Source organism: Branchiostoma belcheri, unplaced genomic scaffold (assembly GCF_001625305.1).
Source record: "Branchiostoma belcheri isolate BF01 breed outbred unplaced genomic scaffold, Haploidv18h27 scaffold6, whole genome shotgun sequence".
Classification (NCBI taxonomy): Eukaryota; Metazoa; Chordata; class Leptocardii; order Amphioxiformes; family Branchiostomatidae; genus Branchiostoma; species Branchiostoma belcheri.
Genome location: NW_017804242.1, coordinates 7,168,003 through 7,188,287, shown reverse-complemented (window position 1 = coordinate 7,188,287; position 20,285 = coordinate 7,168,003). Strand labels below are relative to the sequence as shown.

The 20,285-nt window shown below is 38.1% G+C and overlaps 3 protein-coding genes across 3 annotated transcripts; all 3 read left to right on the top strand.

Moving 5' to 3' along the window:
* The first annotated feature begins 427 nt into the window (after positions 1-427).
* On the top strand, positions 428-4,813 carry LOC109482511 (protein CLN8-like). The gene is made up of 4 exons (XM_019785242.1): positions 428-531; positions 3,056-3,230; positions 3,627-3,710; positions 4,118-4,813. Exons 2-4 carry the CDS (start codon positions 3,057-3,059, stop codon positions 4,724-4,726), a joined length of 867 nt encoding a protein of 288 aa, XP_019640801.1. The 5' UTR covers positions 428-531; position 3,056; the 3' UTR covers positions 4,727-4,813.
* Positions 4,814-6,365: 1,552 nt separating this feature from the next.
* Positions 6,366-10,751, top strand: LOC109482509 (fatty acid hydroxylase domain-containing protein 2-like). The gene is made up of 7 exons (XM_019785240.1): positions 6,366-6,605; positions 7,315-7,411; positions 7,683-7,807; positions 8,543-8,745; positions 9,239-9,387; positions 9,876-9,999; positions 10,448-10,751. Exons 1-7 carry the CDS (start codon positions 6,465-6,467, stop codon positions 10,596-10,598), a joined length of 990 nt encoding a protein of 329 aa, XP_019640799.1. The 5' UTR covers positions 6,366-6,464; the 3' UTR covers positions 10,599-10,751.
* A 5,575-nt stretch (positions 10,752-16,326) lies between these two features.
* Positions 16,327-19,491, top strand: LOC109482501 (leucine-rich repeat and immunoglobulin-like domain-containing nogo receptor-interacting protein 3). The gene has a single exon (XM_019785226.1). It carries the CDS (start codon positions 16,409-16,411, stop codon positions 17,963-17,965), a length of 1,557 nt encoding a protein of 518 aa, XP_019640785.1. The 5' UTR covers positions 16,327-16,408; the 3' UTR covers positions 17,966-19,491.
* The last annotated feature ends 794 nt before the right edge of the window (positions 19,492-20,285 follow it).

Here is a 20,285-nt window from a genome sequence, read left to right as displayed (position 1 = left end):
AGTCATGAAATGTTGGAATCCATTAAGGAAAACAGTGCCAACGATCATTTTCCGTAATGAGACAACTTAAATTCTGTACGACATACGCACATTTGCCGTATGATCTCGAACGATGATCATACGATCGATGTGACCAGGCTCTTAATTAGTTAAAATTTACCACCTCAACCAATGGCCGCTTACTGCAAATTGGGCCAAATCCTTGTGTACACCGATTGAAAACTGGGACACACAGATAACTAAACCACGTGCCTCTCACAGGTGCAAAATTAAAAGATAGTGCAATAAAAACAGCATTGTGTATTGTTCCTTCAGTCAGTGATCCTAAAAACTCCTTGCATTGTGTGTAAGGAACTTTCATCACAAACCTCTTTTGTGAGTCCAAATTTGGTTTTTGACCAATTTTTGCTCCAGAAATTTAGTTCTCCTTCTCAGAAGAAAACTGACCTTTGGAGTCTGTGAAAGAACGGTGACTATAAGACTTTACCAAAGTGTTGCCGCGTTGCTTCGTTCAAACAACGTTTAATATAGGTAAGTCCTTAAATCATTTTATAGCCTTAGAATGATACTGCACTGTTCTCAAGCCCATAGTATTAACAATATATGTATCTCGTAAACGAATTGAAGGCGAAGACGTTTGTACAGTGATTTATCGAATGTCTTAACATTTCCAGCCCCACTAAATTATTCACTAAAGATTTGTATGATATCTCAGACAGAAGCATCAGTTTTTTTTATATCACAATTATTATTATTTATCTATAAATATTTGATGCCGTGCAAGGAAGGGCAGGTGCATCGTACTAAAATCATTGTACTATCGTCGTACGGCGCTTAACTGAAGGCAATTTTGGGATGTGGGGTCGTGTGGCGTAGCGACAGAGTGCTCGACTCGGAACCAAGAGGTCCCGGGTTCGAGTCCTGACATGCCACCTATCTTGTGCCCTTGGGAAAGGCACTTTACACGACTTTCCTCACTTAACTCAAGTGAAAATGAGTATTGTCCTGTCCTGTATTTGTACTCTGTGTTAGTGGCGGCATAAAATAAGTTGATGTAACTTGAGTGTGCCGTCACCACGTTCGGTCATGAAATGTTGGAATAAAAAATCTTGGGATAGTCCTGATAAGCGTGTCAAACAAAATGCGTCCATTTTCTTTGTATGGGAAATATTGTCTCACATCTCCGTAGATGGTTGTTTCAGTTTTCGCCTGCTTGAAAATTGACTTACGAAGAATACGTCCGCATCGTAACTGTATATGTAATATGGCACTACTAGCCTTTTTGTCTGTTAGGTCTTTGTTGGAATACAATCTATGGTAGAAAAGGGGGTATTGTCTATCGAAACGGTTGCAGACGAAATAATTGCAGACGTTAAGCTAGGTTACAGTTACCCGGTACTGCAATGAACTATATTGCCGAGTTCAACATAAAAAGAAATATTTTAAAGACTATGCTATGTACCCTGTATGGAAAAAAATAGGGGATAGTCCAATTGTTTACTTGGGCCCTTGGCTCCATGCGGAGTATAGTTTACCGATGACCATCCACTGGACAACGACTGGACTGGACAATTTGTACTTTTTGTTATTATCATACTTTATTAATGTTATTGGTTAGTTACTGTCTTTTCTTTTACTATTTGTATGTGACTGTTTTGTTTTGTTGTGTTGTACTGTGCTGTGTTGTGTTGTGTTGTGTTGTGTTGTGTTGTGTAAAACAGGGCCCCATTGAAAAGAAGTGCAATCACTTAATGGTAATAATGAAAATGACGGAAAATAAAATATCCAGTATTCATAGTGAGACTAAGAGGAGTCTAATATTGACTAGAAATGCAGTAACACAGCAGAGTCCTACTTTATTGAAAACATAGAAGATTATGAAACAGGTGAAATTACAGCAATAAAGTTACGCCTTTATCACTTAATGGCACCAGGGCATAGGTTAACGACCTAGAATAATGCACGGGTCAGCGTACTTTATAGCAATCTTCAGTCGCTCTGCTGGACAGTTGTGGACTTAGGTGTAGACTTTGTATTGTCGGCACATGACTTAAGAAAGTATTTCTTATCTACGTTATGTAACGTTTGTATGCGATTCCAATATTAATGCTATACTTCCTTTAAGTTTTTTTTTTCATATTTAGTCCTAGTCAGGTTTTCTGTCAATAGTTTTATTTGGTGAGGTAATCTTGTTGTTAGGGTAGTTGACACTAAATTCTGTTTCTGTATTCGAATCCTAGAGTTTTGTCTATGGTATTGTAACTAAGAAAACTGTGGAAGCAGCATGTGTTTTTTCCAAAAGATTAAATGATATTCTCGAGATTAGACAATATTCTACAACTTAATTAAAAAAACGATTTAAAAAATGTTAATGCTGCTTTACATTCAAAATATATTCAGTACAATGCCAACAGCTTATTATGTAATACTCGTACCAATCTGACCTTGTTACACTTACTGGATATACAATACTGGTGACCTACATGGCTCGCACGTGGGGGACTAATGTAGCAAATTGTGTACGTTCAAAGATCGGCTGCTTAGCCAATATTTACAGTGTTGTGTACCATTTCTCTCTAAAATTAGGTCGTCGCCATGTAGACTTTATTATTTATAGATTGCACTATCATATTAATAATTGTTTACGTAAAATATCTCTAAGTACACTCATCAGTAGGACTGGTGTGTATTTCATCTCCAAACTGGTCTTTCCGTGGTCTTTTGAGTCACTATCCACCATCTTCATCTGATAGTTTAGTTTTGTAGTATTGTTGTATTTCTGCCACACATTGAAACATGTACGATTGTCGAGCAATAAAGTTCATTCATTCATTCATTCACTCATTCATTCTAATAATGCTTTCTTGCCGAAAAGTTATAATTTTACCAGCAAAAGTAATGATTGATTTCTCTATTTATAGTTATATATTGTTAGCCGAGCTAAGATGAAACGAAATTAAAAAATTGTCTAAGAAAACAATCGTTTCTACATTTTTGATAGTATTTAATTTTTTGTTGTTGTTTTTTTTTAGTTTTTTGTTTTTGTTTCATAAAGCATGGGTCTAGTCGAAGCTATCTACCCCGCCCTCGGGACCGTAGACTACAAACAGCCGCTAACCAAGCTGGTCTTCATCGGCGGTTCTCTGCTGTTCTTCACCGCCGTGTTTGTGGTCTGTGCCCTGGGGAGCTACGGGATAAAAACCTACAGGAACTTACGATCACGAGAAAAGGTTTGCTTGTCAAGAAACACTTGTTACTTTTAAAGTCTGTGGCTGACATGTTTTTAGCTGTAAAAAAGTTTGATGACGTTTTAAAAAAAGTTTAATCTCGGACGGAAGTACTGTTTTTGGGTGGCGATAAGTTATGCTAGGATTTTTTATGTTTGATACAGAGTGGGTATTATTTGGTTGATTTTGACCAGTTATGCCCTGCTTTTAAAAATGGCAATGGCTAAAATATTAATCATGATGCTGTAATAGTGGAGTAAGTTTCGCCACGCAACCCTGTGATGATAATGTATTCTATGATGTAATTGACTCAAATCATATCTACTTCTCGGAAGTTTAAATTCTCTGATTTCTTGGCTTCAACTAAATCTTCAATATGTTATTAAATATCTGTTCTAGGTGTTTTGGAATTTGGCAGTTGTCCGTGCTCTGTATGGAGTCTTCTGTACGGTGATGGGGAGTTGGGCAATCTTTTGGGACGAGGTAAGAAAGTGTTCACGCCATCTTGAAATTATTACTTTGAAGAAAACAAAAATATAGTGTCCGTGAATAATTTCATCAGGTTAGTTTGTGATTGAATGGCAACATTTTCATTCACAACAACTTTTTTTACCTCTAGGGACGACGTTTCCATGACTCTATGTCATCTTCACCATAACAGTAGCACCTAGCTTCAGTCCATGATGGACCAGTAACATCTAGCTTCAGTCAAGGGCATTGTACAGGGAACAAGTAACACCGTAACACAGAAAACCAATCGTTACGTGCAGCCCTGATGAAGATTACAGATGGTCATAAAAACGTCGGTTTTGATGTTAAAAGCGGTTGTAAATAATGACATTTTTATTCAAAAGCATACGTCTGATGTATTAACTTTTTCCTTGCGTTAGGTTGCGGTCCAAGATGTCGTCCATGCTACCACACCGACAGGTTTCGTCACAATCTACGTCACAGTCGGCTTCTTTCTCTTCGAGACTCTGGCCTCCACGACCTCTGACCTCATGTTCGGAAAGTTCAACCCTCTTCTCAACGCCCACCATCTTGTTTCACTGCTAGGTCATAGCCTTGTTGCCTACTACGGCTGTTTTCACTATCTTGGCGTTGGTGGTTTGATTCTCGAAATGAGTACGCCATTTTCGGCATTGTGTTGGGTGCTGCTAAAAACCGGGTTGGCCGAATCCATGCTCTGGAAAATCAACCAGATGATTCTAGTTCACACCTTCCACCTGCGTTCTGTAGTAGAGTGCTTCTTGTGGTATCAGACATACAAACACTGGGGCAAAATGTGGCACGAAACGCCCTTCCCCCTCCTATCAGTATTCTTAGGGGGTCTGTTCATGTTTTCGTTTGTGATGACGCCATATTGGTGTTACAAAAAGACGGCCCAACTCTTTAATCCTATTGATTGGAATTTCAGTGACAGTCGAAAGCATGGACAGACCAACGGATACGCTGTGAATGTTACAAATGGCAATGTCCGCTCCAAAAAGAGCATGTGAGATATGTTAGCAATGACCTACCCTAAAAACATAGGATTGGCCACCAATTAACTGAAATAAATTTGAAAGAATCGGACTGTAGAGAGATTTTTTAAGAGAGGCAATTTTTGTCGCAAACATAATTTGTCCGTGATTATCAACATGATTTGCAATACTTTCATGTTTAGATTACCCTTCTACTAATTATAATTTGTTCTTTTGTCAGTTGCTTTTTTCACAGTTTTTTTACTATTTGTTATGTCATAAATATTACTCAAATCGGAAAGCTAGCCTCTTCTTATTGCGTCAAGAGATGCAAGTTAAACACATGATTGAATTTTTGACAAATTCTTTGCAAACTTTGCAAAAAAATATAAACACATAGTTGTATATTAATTAGTTGAATAAATATATCTACGTGCATTGCAATCTATAAATTTAATGGTTTATAAAATGTTGCAACCTTAAAAAAACATTGACTTAAAAAGATTTAATCTAATATTTTTATCATATGGTTTTAACAAAAATTAACGTTTAAAGCTTTTGGGATTACCTGGTCTTTCATAATTATAAGATATTGCAAACATAATAATTTTCAAATATCTCTACACATATGTATATAGGACGCATGTTTCAAAATGAGACAATAAGTTGGTATAAAGTAGTTGAAAACAGTTAATAATTTTGAAGAATTCTTTTGAATTCATGATCATCACTATTTGGCTAGCTGGGTACGAAAATCAGTACCTCGTAATGAAGGGAATTTATTGGGGGTATCTAGTAGTTACAATCTATCTAGTAGTTGCTTCGGTTGCACTAGCATACTTACGTTCCACCTTTACTGTTATAAATATTATAATGAACGGATGAACATCTCAGCATATGCTATTATTATACTACATCCTACTACCCGCATTTATACCTATTATACGGTTATAAACATTGTGTCAGTTTCTAGCGATGTCAGTTTCAATTAAGAATGTACGTTGAATAAAAACGTTTTCGAAACGTGTTCCTTGTTGTCAAGTATCCTATAGATACATTTGACGTTGTCCTATTATAGTTTTCAGAAACTACCTCTCAAGCACTGATGCTTAGCAAAGATCTGTCATTTATATTACATGTGATTCTCAATAATTACATTAAATATTATATAAGAATATACTTTTGAGTTATATACTTCTTGTGTATTTGTCTGTACTTATTCATGTATGAATGTGCGCGTGTCTGTGAGTGTGTATCAGTTGTAGCTGGTGTGTTACGCCAAAGTGCGGTTATACCGGCTATACAGATACAGATGTGAGGAAACATTACGAACACCAGCAAGCAGCCAACCATGCCCAAACCTTCCGTCAACAACTGAATGTTTAAACCTTTTTGAAACACCTACCCACCTACCAAATATCATCCATCTTGCATTAAGTTGTTGACAGATAGACAGACACACACACACACACACACACACACACACACACACACACACACATACAGTCACATACTTTACTTACTATACTTTTTTTATTTATGACAACTTGCTTGAATTACGTAGTAGTAAGTGATGCAAATTTCATACTTGTGGCAATGGGACGTTAGGTAATTCTTTCATGACATTGCTGGAGGTCAAAGTTCAGTCTCTTAAAAAAACACTGCGGAACAAAGTTCGCTCCACCTGATATACGCAGCAGAATTTGTTACTAACGTGCTACTCTGGAATTCTCAGTTATTGTGCCATAGCATAGACACGCTCTCAGACGCCGGCATGGGTTTTGTCAAGTCTCTACCCCGGCCTGTGGCTGCCTTGTACCCCTCCGTGCTACTGAGCCTGGTGCTAGGTTACTGGGTGTCCCTTACACCTGCTGTAGACAGCTATCTCCGTCAGAACGTTCAGCCAATTCTTCAGGTACATACTACATTATGCTTAACCTTCTATTTCGATTACCCATTCTGTGCATTCTTATACTTGTTGTTATTGATTATGTAAATTTTGATGTTGTATATGTGTTTTTGTATGGGGGAGGGCAACTTGTAAAGGTGCGTATGTACCTGTTTTGCCCTCCTTTTCACTTAAAATAAAATAAACAAATAAACAAATAGATCATATCATGTGTACGACAGTAAATCGCTACTGTGTCCAATTGTATTCGTAAGCCTAAAAAGAATAGAGACATAAAAGTACTAGGTTGTTATATGAATCGAATGTTTGCTGTTTTAGGGTCTGTACAACATAACTGACTTGTTAAACTCAATCCATTTTTCCCTGTATACATAGTATGAATATAGCTTCTTAAATCTTTGGAGGAAAAAAACAGAGGTAAGAATGCTATTTACAGGCATCAGAAGTCTGTGTACATGATATACCCGCCCTGTTGCATTCCAAAACGTGTTTCATTCCAAATCATAATTTGGAATAAAACGAAGTGGATGCAACTGCATTCCAAAACGTAGTCCATTCCAAAACATGATTTGGAATAACACGAAGCAGAATGCCTGTTGTGTTGCATTCCAAAACGTGGTCTATTCCAAAACATAATTTGGAATAACATGTTTTGGAATGCAACACCCCCCTCCCATCACAACGTGACGTGACCTATTGTTTTTGTTCGCAACAGGATACGTCAGTATGGAGGTCATCAGGTCGCTTCCTTCAGACACAGTGGGAGTGGGTGTACGAATCCTTCCGCGATGAGTACCAACTCGCCACTGTCGGTATGTATCAAACGGTGTCGTCAAATCTATGTCGGGTCGAAGTACATTTGACTAAGTATTATTTGTTTGTTTGTTTGTTTGTTTGTTTGTTTGTTTAAGGAATCTTCAATTACTGACATATAACACACCACCACTCTTCCTTGTAGTCCTCTTATGACACACATTATAAAAATACAAACATCATATACGTACTGTTTATTATCAGTATTTTTAAGTATCCATCAGATTCTGATGATAATTAGTGAACGTTTGTAAATGTCCTTTATAATAGGAACAACTCTTGTCATCATTGTGTGCATGTTGATGATGACGTCACTGTACACGTACATGGACCTGACGGGCCGCCCTGCTGTACTCGTCCGGTACAAGATCCAGCCCAACGTCAACCCGCCACCTGTGAGTCACTGATTAGGACTGTAACCATATTAATGGTTAAACCAATCAGAACATGGCCATGCGCTGTTAAACCAATGAGAGAATAGCTGCATGTCCGTCATATCTTTGTATTTGTGTGTTTTCATGAATGTCTACCATGTGACGGGGGTGGACTATGGGACTATGGGACTAAAGGATCGGTCTATTACAATGAATTCTCTAATATATTTTTGGCAACGCCGTAGGAACGGATGCATTTATCTAAGTGTCGTACGCAATCTTCTGTCACCGATCACATCATTCAATGAGTCCTCTCAATAAGAAGTATAGTAACAAGGGTACTTTGAGAAAGGTGAGAGGGCAGGCCTAGTAAAATACTAGATGCCAAATGCAGATCCAGTCTTTCCATGTTGTAATCACCGTTGATGGGCAAAGTCAAAGGACGACAATTTTGAATCACCTAGAATGGTTTATAGAGCGTCTTCGAGTGACGTGTCCACCGCCATCTTGGTGTCCCTATTTGCATTTAGTGACATTTTAATAATGCCTTCTCGAAAACCCGGTATGGAAGAAAATACCTAAAAGATAACTAAATACCTGTCGATCAAGCACAAGTACATTGTAATGCTGAAATTTACTCTATGATTGAGCTAAGATTTCTTGACATGCAAATAGGAACACCAGTATGGCAGTCAGCCTCTTCCCGCTTCAACGATATGGCAAGTAAAACTTTCTATAACATTTCACGTATTCCAGGTTGACCCTGCATTGTTCGCAAAGGTTGGACTACAGCTGATTCCCAACACACTCCTGACGATAGCGATAATCTACCTCCTCCAACCTGTGATGGTATGGCGTGGTATGGAGTTCAGCAAGAAACTCCCGTCTCTATGGCGCCTGTTACTAGATTTCCCTGTCTGCGTTCTTATGCAGGAGATAGGCTTCTACTATGCGCACCGGTATGGTTTTCTTTAAATTATACGCTTTGCATTATTCGTGTTCATCTGGGTACGGAGGTGCAGCTGCATTGTGTGTTTGCATCTTTTCAAGAGTATATTTTCGTTCAGTGCTGATATATATGGTTGAACTTTTAAACCAGAGTGAGAAATTCGTTTGCTCTTGACTATTTGTACAATTACGCCCAACAGTTGCTGTTAAGGCCTTTTAACTTGCCAAACTATTATACTTTTTACTAGTATCTGTTAATCTTGCAAATGTTGTATAGGTTTTTCTTTTTCGAGTGTTTGAAATGTGAGTATATCTTACTGAATTTGTTGTCATACGAGCATCACAACACATTCTGGCTGCTATGTTTGCGGCAGTGTTGAAATGAATTAAACCATTCATATGTTGCCAGCAAGTTGTTGAATGAGGGTGGGTTGATAGGCAGAAAGATTTCAGTGATACGCACTAGCCAAGTTGATCCATGCTCCTTACTGACTCCTTACTCAGACTGGTGCACGTCCCCTACTTGTACAAACGTATCCACAAGAAGCATCACGAGTTCACGGCGCCCATGAGTGTGGTGGCACCGTACTGCCATCCTTTCGAACACGTCACCAGTAATGTCATCCCGCTGTTCACCGGGCCCATTCTTTCCGGTAAGGTCCCATTTTCACTGAATGGTGACCAAGGAACTAACAAACTTAAATTTGTTTGACCTAAAACTTAATAGGGTTTTTGCTGTAAAACGGAAGGGAGGGTATTCTGAGTATTCCCCAGTAAGTCCGTCGCGACAGTTGCCATAGCAACAAACCTATCTGTCTGGCTGACCACCTCTGGGTGGTCCCTGCGCACGAGGCACCATTCATTCAGTCAGTCGGTCGCCAGCTACCCGTGAGGACCTAACGTGTTTGATCCTCCCTAGTTAAACTGACTGTCATTCCGTGAGTTTGGAAGCAAAAGGCCTTTTGCCCTGCAAAATATATAAACATTATTAAGTTAAATATTATAATGGATATGCAAGTTTAAAGAGCCTCTAATGGCTTCACTAGTTACATGCTAAAAGGATTGTGGGAAGTGGTTAATTATGCATAAACAGTGTCACGTGATTACATTTTGATTGTAAGATTTCCCATGATGCATATAGGGTGTCACGTGATCACCATGTGGCTGTGGTTGGCGTATTTGATTTACGAGACTACCACAGGCCATTCCGGATACCACCTGCCGTTTTCCAAGTCTCCGGAGTTTCACGATTTTCATCACGCAAAGTAAGCTGAAGACAAAAACGATTCTTTCTAATCTACGTAAAGTCCGTCATGTTTAACAACTGTTTTCTTTCAGCATTCTGTACGTATTTGTATTAATTTTGTAATATTTTTTCTCATAGAGAAGCAAACAAAATCATACCCTACATCTGATTTGAAATGCCCCCTTTTCCTCAAAAACAACTTTCAATTTGTTTATCTTACGTTGTGGGGGAGGGGGGTCCTTGCCTCTGTCTAGCCCACCCAGACTTTCAACGTATAAATTGTAGTTTATTCTCTATATCGTTTTCCTTATTCATTGAATTTTTTTTTTCTTTCTATTTCTGGGAAGCAAAAAATACTTCAACCTTAAGTGCTAATTTTACTTTTTAATCTTCTTCAAACAAGCAATTTTCAGTTTTTGGTCTTTAAGCACTGCACTTTGATTGACTAAAATTCGAATTTGTTGCAGATTTAATTATAACTACGGCACAATCGGTTTGCTGGACTGGCTGCATGGCACCGACTCTGCCTTCCGGCACAGCACCGCCTGGAAGCGTCACCGCATCCTGTTTGGTATTACTCCGCTCTCCGCATCTATCCCGGACATCAAGAAGGAATGAATTGAAAGAGACATAGTGATGTTATTGAACAACAAAAACGTCCATAAAAGTCAACAGAAAGTTAATGGTATTTTGAGCTAGCAAAAACATCAAAACTATGCGATACATTCGAGACAAAATATACGACACAAAAACCACGAATAAAAAATAAAGCAGACAGAAAAACTGTAATGACTGTCAACTTGTCTGCTCCTGCTCCTACAACTAAAATACAATACAACCATATCTAATGGATTTAAACTCAATCCTATTATTTCCCTGATTTTAGATCATGAAAATTTCGACCAATCTAACGAGAAATCACAAATTGTTGATGTAACTAATATATACAGTTTTGTACATCGAACCTGGTCACAGCGGAAACCCGACAACTTCCTCGGCAGTTCTCGGTAGTTTCCGCCCATGGACTTCCGGTCTCCCAGAATGCAACTTAATGTTTCAAAAAATAAAGCCTCTCCACTCACCATTGAAATTTAACAGATCAGACTTGCATTAGCTTACGGTGTGTGTGTTATTAAAAATTCTGACATTGTTTCCTTTGTTTTGATAATCGACTTAAGAGTGAAAGAAGTTGAACCCAGCCTGTTTTCTTTATGCTTGGTAATTACATTAAAACAGGTGCTGACTAAGACGTTAAAAAAACCTCTAATTGCTCCATATTCAACTTACACGTAACTTACTGGTCACGCCGCCCCTGTGCTTGCGTATATTATACTACTGTTTGCTGTTGGCAAGGCTTTTCAAAGCGATCATGTTGCAACCCCATGCAGGCATCTGATCAGGCAACGACGTCATACTGGCTGTGGTTGGTTGGTTCTGGTGTGACGTCACGGTCACTCTACACCGCCATGGCAAATGAAAACAACCCAGACAAAGGGTGTTTGTTTCTTTCCCGCGTCAACCGCTACCCACAGCCGCAGAACGAGCTTGGTTAAACTTGGGAACTGCGTAACAAGGAACTATCTCCTTTTTTCATCATAAAGCGTCATTTTGCTGATGTTTTCTGATCGAATCTTCGTGTCAAAACTTGCCACATTCCAACATATTCCACCTGTTGTCACTGGTACTCCCCACAACAACGAGTAAGTATGACTTTGATTTCTCAAAATAGCCTCCTTTTCAGGCGTTCCCGGATCGGTCGTTTTTTTTTTGGGGGGGGGTATTCTATGATCAAACGTAGATCGCACGCAAAAGAAGCTCCGGCTGGCAACCCTAGAAAACACCCCCCTCAACAAAACGACCGATCCGGGAACGCCTGAAAAGGGGTGTACTCTCAAAACACCAAATATGATCTGTGAAACATTGCCTCTTGTGTGGCTTCCTACGTACAGTATTGCTGTGTACCCTCTAGTGCACTATTTGAGATTTTGTGTCCAACTGATATCGTTACTTTGGTTTGTCTTTTGCCATAATTAAAAGGGTGAAGATACGAAGATTTAATCTCTTAACCCTAAACAGTACACCTGGGGTCCGCGCGGACCCCAGCACTATATATTCTGTAGTATCTTTTTTGTTTCTAAAGATTTTTTTCTGAAATTTTAGGTAATTGTCACCCACAAAGTTGTCTCTCAATACAGTGCAGAAAACTCCGTTTCTACCATTTATAAAAAAAATTATATCTGATTTTCTTTTGCGGTCCGCGCGGACCCCAGCCGGCTTTCGATCATAATGGATACATTGGCGGTCTTATACATTACCTTATTTCCGTTTTTATATGTTTTTATGCACTCATCTTATGTCTACCAAGTTTTCAGAGAATGGTGTAGTAATAGAATTAAATTTTAATAACTTTGGTGTAATTATGACGTCATATGACGTCAGAGCTAATAATATAGTTCACCATATTGGATTTTGACCAATGACGTCATCAAATTAGCATATTCTATGCATATTAAATTATTTAACTTATATTTAATTATGTAAGATGTTATTAATGTTGGAAAAGAAGTGTAATTTAATATAAAACTCAAAAAAATTTTATGTTTAAACCAAAATCACTTCTATTTTGAAAAATAGAAACCTGTTGCCATGGCAACACAAAAAAATATCAACTTACTAGTATCAAACTAATATGAACTTTTTTCCAGAGACATTTTAGGAAAGGTCTCCAAATTTGATACTTCTAGCGCAAGCCGTTTAGCCGCTATCTGAGATCAAAGTTGGGCCTCAAAAGCCCCTTCAGTCTGAAATGGGTTTAAAAATCGGGTATTTCTTCTTGTCTTCTTTTCTTCACCAAAAAATAGAAAAAGTTCAAAATGTATGATATTTGTTTGTAATGTGGACACAGAGGTTCCCACATCAGTTTGCAAAACAATTGAGCTGGTAGCATGTTGATAATTTCTAAAAATTAGCAAAAAACTGCTCTGGGGTCCGCGCGGACCCCAGGTGTACAGATTAATCAGTCCGGGAAGGTGTACTGTTGAGGGTTAAACTCGTAATTTGATAACAGGTAATAGCATTTTCAACGTAGGGGCAACGGGTTGTTCATTGTGTATTAACGGTCACAACCTATTACACTCCTTTCGCTGCCTTTTACCTCCCCAAACGAAGTCAGGTAACAATTTAACACCTGTGTGGAATAAGTAAGGCCGTGTAAAGTGCCGTTAACAAGTGAGAGCACAATGTCTAGGTAGAAGCCGGTGTCACAGCGATCTTGCAACACTTTGCCGATTTCACCCCCCCCCCAAAAAAAATAATAATAATCAGTTACCTCGCCCACCCCCACCCCCAAAATAAAATCGGCCAGTGTTTCCTAAAAAAATTACGTTTTAGCATGTCCAGGTATACAAATTTGTTAAATAATTCCAATCATTTCGTTGTATTAAGGTAATTATGCTGTGTGTATACACACAATTATTTTAGCATTTTTACCAATGAAACTTACATGTAAAGCATATATCAGCTCAAATCCTGTGTTGTTGAGATGTTGAGTATAGGAAAGTTAACAGGCAATACTTCATTCAAGGAGGTTACTTTCTTGCTTCAACCCGTAATAATATCGTTAGAATTGTTAATCAAATGTGTGTACCTGCCATACCTGTAGTACGGTGTAAAAGAGTAACCTAACTAAGGGGCGGGAGGGGGGCTAGATCTCTGGAGGGTAGGGGGAGGGGGCGGTGCATGGTTTGCTAGGAATCTCACCCTCGGAATGGTAAAATCGCTGGTGTCGAGATCGCTGTCACATGGGGACTCGAACCCAGGACATCTTGATCTCAGTTAGCCTTGTCACTCGACCATTCGACGCCGCTATTTGGTACGAAGAGACTCTTACATCGTGTATTGATTTGATTTGATTTGATTTGATTTGATTTGATTTGATTTGATTTTGTGTATTAGACTGTATAAGACACACATATATATACAGTCAGGACTGTACAACTAGCCGGGGGCTATTACAAAGGGCTAGCCTTCACAACAAGAACATAAACAATTCGGAACAGGTAACAGTCAACAGTGTCGGTTACACTTCATACTATTACATAACATATTTTGCGGTCTAACGTTAACAAGCTATGGGATCCGACCTAGTCGTCATGCGTTTACTATAATTACATTGTGTACTATATTTACATGTCAGGTTAACATACTATTACATAACAAATGTTGCGTTCTAACGTTAACAGGCTATGAAATCTGGCCTAGACGTCACTATAATTACATCGTGCACTATATTTACATTGCCAATACAATTCTATAGAACTAGTACAGTTTTACTAAGTAGCTGTCGTCGAATATTTATCAAGTATTGTCCAGAGTTTGTTTTTAAAGGAGCTAACGGAGCGGGCTATTGACTTGTGGGAAAGCAAGATTTTTCAGTGTACAAATGGAGCATTTTATTCTGCAGTGTGCTATTCATTCTGACCTCCTAAAATTAGCAATTTTGTGACGAATAAAGAATTGAATTAAATCATCGCAGCAACCAAAGAAAACAACGAAACATTAAATATGTTATGGGGGGTTAAATCAATCCTATTTGGCTTCAAGATGTTAAACAAAAACATTTTATTTTTATAAAACAGGACAGGCCACTGTACTGAATTTTACAATTGGAAGGATAAAAAAAGGATAAGGTAGTGTATATAGTGTGCAACGGACAATTAGAAAATGATTTCTCCAAAAAATATATGCATTTATAAAACGGTTCTCGTGGTGTTCCTATCTTAAACGCTAATCTTAACAGCATATTCATTTAAAATCTAACTCCTATGTCTCGTTTATTCCATTCAGAATAACATAAGCATCCTGATCTGTAGTGTTCGTGAAACCGGAGAGGTCTTCCCCCAGCAAAGTCCAAAATTGTAAGAAATCCTAGATAGACTACAAACCATACCAGGCAACATACCAGGGCGAAAGGTAAGTTAAAAACTATTTAGGAACAGTGTGCTGTATTATAGTAAGTACAATGAACAGACGCCCCCGACATCAGTTTTTTTTATATACTTGTAATAGTTATGCACTCTACAGGCATGGCACAACCTGCTTCATGAAATTATAATATATGGTCGAATTTTCAGTCTGTCGAGTCAGAAGGCAAAAATACATTAATGGAGGTCTGGGGACATGCTCCCCTGGAAAAATTTGAAAACTAATCTTTAACATATTTTTTGCATATTGAAGTTTTGCTGGCACATGAACTTAACTTTACCGTCATGAATTTTAGTGAAAAAATACGCGAGATTTTTTGCCTAGTATTTTGGGGATTTGTAAATTAGTTTTGAATGTCAGGTGCTTGTTGGGTGTCTAATGCAATTTGTTGATTTCATATCATAATCTTAATAATATTCATTTATCTTTTGGAGTAAGAAACAGATTGCCACATTAATGTTGATACACATGTAGTGCCGATGTGCGCCCGACCGCTCGATCAACGTAAATTTTGGCCTCCTTTGTGGTTCAAAACAGACAACTTCGTCCCTTTTGGCGGCCTGATGTCTTGATACAAGAAATTTTCGGTGATTTTTTTGGTTGAAAATGTGTTGCAATTTGACAATTTTTTTTCAATTAGCCGACATTGGCTTTTCAAATAAGAGGCGCGATAAACAATGGCGCCAATGGAAAACGGTTTGGGTTTTCACAATTCTTTTCAATTAGCAGAATTTTTCTGATAAGCGTTTTGCAATTAACTGGTTTCCACTGTATCTATTGTTCCATACAGGGAAAAGACAAAGAAAATGAGTCGCTGTGCAGCCATCCTAGCGGTCTGCATGTCACTGGTAAGACTGGCTACAGCTTGGGTAGCCTGTTCCTCACCAGGAGTCTGCAGATGCGCTTCAGATGCATTTGGTATATACGTTGATTGTAATAGCAGAAGCCTAACTGAAGTCCCTAGTAACATCCGAGATCTTACAATTGAGCTATGGCTTCGGCATAATCAGATAACTATAATAACACCACAGCCATTTGTTGGTCTGCAGAATCTCCATCGGTTGTATCTTAATAATAACACCATAAGTGTTGTAGAACCGGGCAGTTTCCAACATATGCACTACCTTGTAGAACTCAACCTTGCACATAACAAACTGGCTAGCTTGCCCATAGGCACCTTTTCAACTTTGCACAGACTTGAAATTCTAGACCTGTCTAAAAACAACATTGTAACTTTGGATCATGACATATTCAATGGTTTAAACCGACTCTCAAATCTTGATGTTTCCTACAACTCAGTGACTGCGATTCCCTCTTCTGTTGCTACCTTGAGAAGACTAGAATACTTCAAAATGCAACATAACTAAATAACTGATATTCAGCCAGGTTTGTTTTTGAATGGCGCTTCGTTTAGTGATTTGGACCTATCATATAACAACATCACCATGATTCAAGACGGAACATTTTCGAACATGACTATTAGTAGTGGTTTTAAACTTAATCTAGAAGGGAATCCCATAAAACAGTTGGGCAAGTACAGCTTCTCCAACATTATTTCTAGCAGCCTTTCCTTGTATACATTTCAAATGAATTTTAAGAGTATGCAACTGGAGAAGATCCATGAACTGGCATTTCACAATGTGGATGATCGTCGATTTACTTGCCACACATGCGAATTCATCTTTAATGATAATCTCTTAGAAACTATTCCATCAAATCTGTGTGATCTATCTGAGAGATACGATGGATTTCAGGTTTATTTGTATCTGGATAACAACCCGTGGTCCTGTGACTGCCGCATGAGAGAAGTCTTTAAATGTTCGGGATTAATACGCCACTTAAGTGACTTTACTTGCCGATATCCACCTGCCCTGAATAACAGAATGCTGCTCAGCGTCACAGACGAACTGGTCTGCTTCAGTCCCGCCATTGACTACATCAGTTCCACAGTGTACCAGGCTGCAGTAGGAGAAACTGTGATCTTGTACTGTAATGCTACAGGCTTCAACCGTCCTACACTCACGTGGCATCCCGGTGAAACGCCATCAGACAGACAACATCACGAAGTTAGCACAGCAAACTTGGACTACAACAGTACAGAATCTACCCTCACCATCACCAATGTACAGATGAGTGACCAGGGAAGCTACACATGCCAAGCATCAAATGCGGCTGGGGTGGATTCAAGGTCTTTGTCTTTAACTGTCATTCAAGGAACTTCCCGTGTTGCTGCAGCAATAGGTGGAACTGTCGGAGCTGTCGTTCTATGCATCATTCTTGGTCTAATCTACATGTACTTCATGCATAAAATTAAACGAAGACAGAATAAGAACAACGCTTCGAATCGCCCTTCAACACAAACAACACAGCAAAGTACAATGCGTTTTAACCCTGAATTTGAAGAAGATGAGACAGAATACGATGATGTCCGCATTGCTGAGCCGAGAGGACCGGCGACGATTGAGATACACCACGGAAGACCCGTTATTGGAAGTGCCGAAAATCAGGTGACCACTGCAGTTCAAGGTGCAGCATCTGCAGAAGGCGCTGGCCATCTGTACCAGGGGTTGGTTCATGAGAATCCAGATCATGTCTACACGTCACTCCAGGACGGAGCAAACGCTTCCGGAGGCCGTGATGAAAGGGCCGTTGGAGACGGGGGAAGAAGTGGCCAAGAAGAAAGACTACAACACGGGCCCCAGGCACAAGCAGGCCAGACCGCTGAAGGGACTGGAGGAGGTGCCACTGGTCATGTGTACCAGAGCCTTCGTCAGGAGACCCCTGACCATGTATACACGTCACTGCGGGGTGAAGAAGCGACCCCTGGTGACGCGAACGGAAGGCAGGACATAGCCAATGCTGACCACGGGTATCAAAATCCAGGAGACATAACAGCGGAACTCCCGGCTGAAGAACCGCATGAAGAACCGATCGCGAGTCCTCAGTATTATAACATTCCTGGTGATGACTATCATGACTACCTATCACTTAGGGATGATTAAACTACATTGAGGGAGGGGGGGGGTCCTAAATGATGGAAAAAGGAGAGGGTACGTGGGATCAAAACATGGAATGTTGAAGTGGTCCCAGACAGGCTAGGAAATGCAAATTAGGATTTTTTTTAAATTTTTATTTGCACAAAAGTCAAGTGCATAAAATACAAAACAATACAGAAAGTAAAAATAATAATCGGACGAAAACGGAATATTGCATAATTAACCTAAACAGAACCAAAACAGTTAAAAACATAATAATAATAATAATGACAATAACAATAATAATAAGGGATTAATGAATTCTGTGATGGAATCTTAATACAATTCAGTAAGAACAAAATTCTAAAACCTCAGAATCGTCTTATTCCTTCTGCATGAGCTAACACCTTGCTTTTGCTAATTCAGGCTACAAGATCAGACTTAAACACTGCACTTCTTGTAACATACATAAGTTTCTGAGTCTTCATTAGTTCTTAGAACAAGAATCTAGAGATTTGTTTCCATCCCACGAAGTGGAATAGTTTGCTTTAATGAATGACAGCGAATTTCGTGTGAATTCGAGCCTAAAATGGGTAAAATACGATATAATGTGATGTTGTGTGATTTTGGTGAAAAATATATGAAGGAATAAAATGTGAAATTTTGAGAAAATGTGAATCAAGAAATTTGATTCGCGGCAAAAAAATGTGATGTTGGGAAACATGTTAATAACGTGTGTGAAAAATGTTAAAACATAAACTTGTGTTTTAAAAATGTAAAACTACAAATACGAACTTATGTAAAAATGTCATTGACGATACTAAACAAGTTCATGATTAAACTAAGTTCATGTTGTGATTAGTTCATGTCGTATATAAATACGCGAAATGTTATATCTGATTTATGCTGTCTAAGATATTGACTTATGTTTACCCTAACTCCTCTTTTTATTCTAGCATGAAATTTGTTTAATGTAGGAATATATTTGTATGTGGTGATTTGTCATAAATTGTAAGTTAGAGAAGATCTAAGATCTTGTGTAAAATTGTGTACATTTATCAATAAGATCTAAAACATATCTGAGGCCATTTAGTGATTAAATAGATAACAGGAAAAGTTGTGCTGTTTGTAACTTACATTCAAAATGCCAGGAAACGTTGGCCTACACAGAATTAAGACACGTATACATACATTTGTACACATATCGTTTGTTTGTTTGTTTGTTTGTTTGTATATGATTGCATATAATCAGAGAGAAGAACAATAAAATGAACATATTACAGTAAAAAAGGATATGCAGGGGAAAGATAAGAAGCCATAATGGCTTGTCCGTGATCTTCCCCTGACTAAATCAATTGACAACTGTAATAATGGTAAGAAATCAAATGATAATAATAAATAACAATAAGTAATTGAAAAATTCGATCAATATGATAACGGCAACAAATCAAATAGTAACAAGAAATAAGAAAAGTAATTGGTAAATAATGTTGATTAGAAATTGTATGTTAAAAATAAAATATAAGAATTATATGATATCTGACGGATTCAAACTCGTTCATCCTATTCTAAATCTCAGATTCTAAATTGCACCATGTGGAAATTTAGACTGATAACGAAAAATCATAGGTAAATGTACCAAATTGAAGTATGTACAATAACGTTGTTTATTCATGGCACAAAAGACAATGATCTGTGTTATTTTATATAACAATCTTCTACATAATGTCTCTTGTAATTTTTTATGGATTCATGATGTAAGTATTGAGTTTATAGAAGTGTATACTGTACTGAAACAAATAGAACGTACAAGAATGTGTTTATAAAACTTGTGAAAATACAACCAACACCCAAATAGATACTATAGTATAAATAACTACACTTGAAATTGAGTTAAAATGCTGTTCTTAGTTCATAAATGTTATGTATTGCATATTTTGTACATACATGTAGTTTCCCCAATATATTGCATATCATTGAATGACATGTTGTATTGAACGAGTTTATATCTATATTGAATTTTCATATATGTAGTCCATATTTGAATTAAGTTTGAATTGTGGCCAAGGTGAGAGGCTACAGTTTGTCATATTAATCATATTAATAAAATTTTTCTCATTAATAGAAGGGAGAGTAAATTGAATTGAATTTGTATAATCTCATTTCAGCTTGTGCGGACAACAGTAGGATACAAGACAAGTTACGGGTGGTGTATCCTGTCTTTCTCAATTTAGAAACTGAGATTGTCATCGTAAACAGATGAAACTGAATCTTGTTTGAAGTTAAAACTTTTGTTCCAATACAAAAAATTCTCTCACCTAGAGCTTTCGACCAGTCACTCTGGTCT

What these genes read in the sequence shown, in the direction of transcription:
- LOC109482501 (XM_019785226.1), top strand. Translation starts at nt 16,409, where the DNA reads ATGATTCAAGACGGAACATTTTCGAACATGACTATTAGTAGTGGTTTT.
- LOC109482511 (XM_019785242.1), top strand. Translation starts at nt 3,057, where the DNA reads ATGGGTCTAGTCGAAGCTATCTACCCCGCCCTCGGGACCGTAGACTAC. An exon ending in ACTTACGATCACGAGAAAAG is followed by an intron (nt 3,231 to 3,626) that starts GTTTGCTTGTCA and finishes TATCTGTTCTAG; the next exon opens with GTGTTTTGGAATTTGGCAGT. An exon ending in GGGCAATCTTTTGGGACGAG is followed by an intron (nt 3,711 to 4,117) that starts GTAAGAAAGTGT and finishes TCCTTGCGTTAG; the next exon opens with GTTGCGGTCCAAGATGTCGT.
- LOC109482509 (XM_019785240.1), top strand. Translation starts at nt 6,465, where the DNA reads ATGGGTTTTGTCAAGTCTCTACCCCGGCCTGTGGCTGCCTTGTACCCC. An exon ending in GTACCAACTCGCCACTGTCG is followed by an intron (nt 7,412 to 7,682) that starts GTATGTATCAAA and finishes CCTTTATAATAG; the next exon opens with GAACAACTCTTGTCATCATT. An exon ending in CACCGGGCCCATTCTTTCCG is followed by an intron (nt 9,388 to 9,875) that starts GTAAGGTCCCAT and finishes TGATGCATATAG; the next exon opens with GGTGTCACGTGATCACCATG.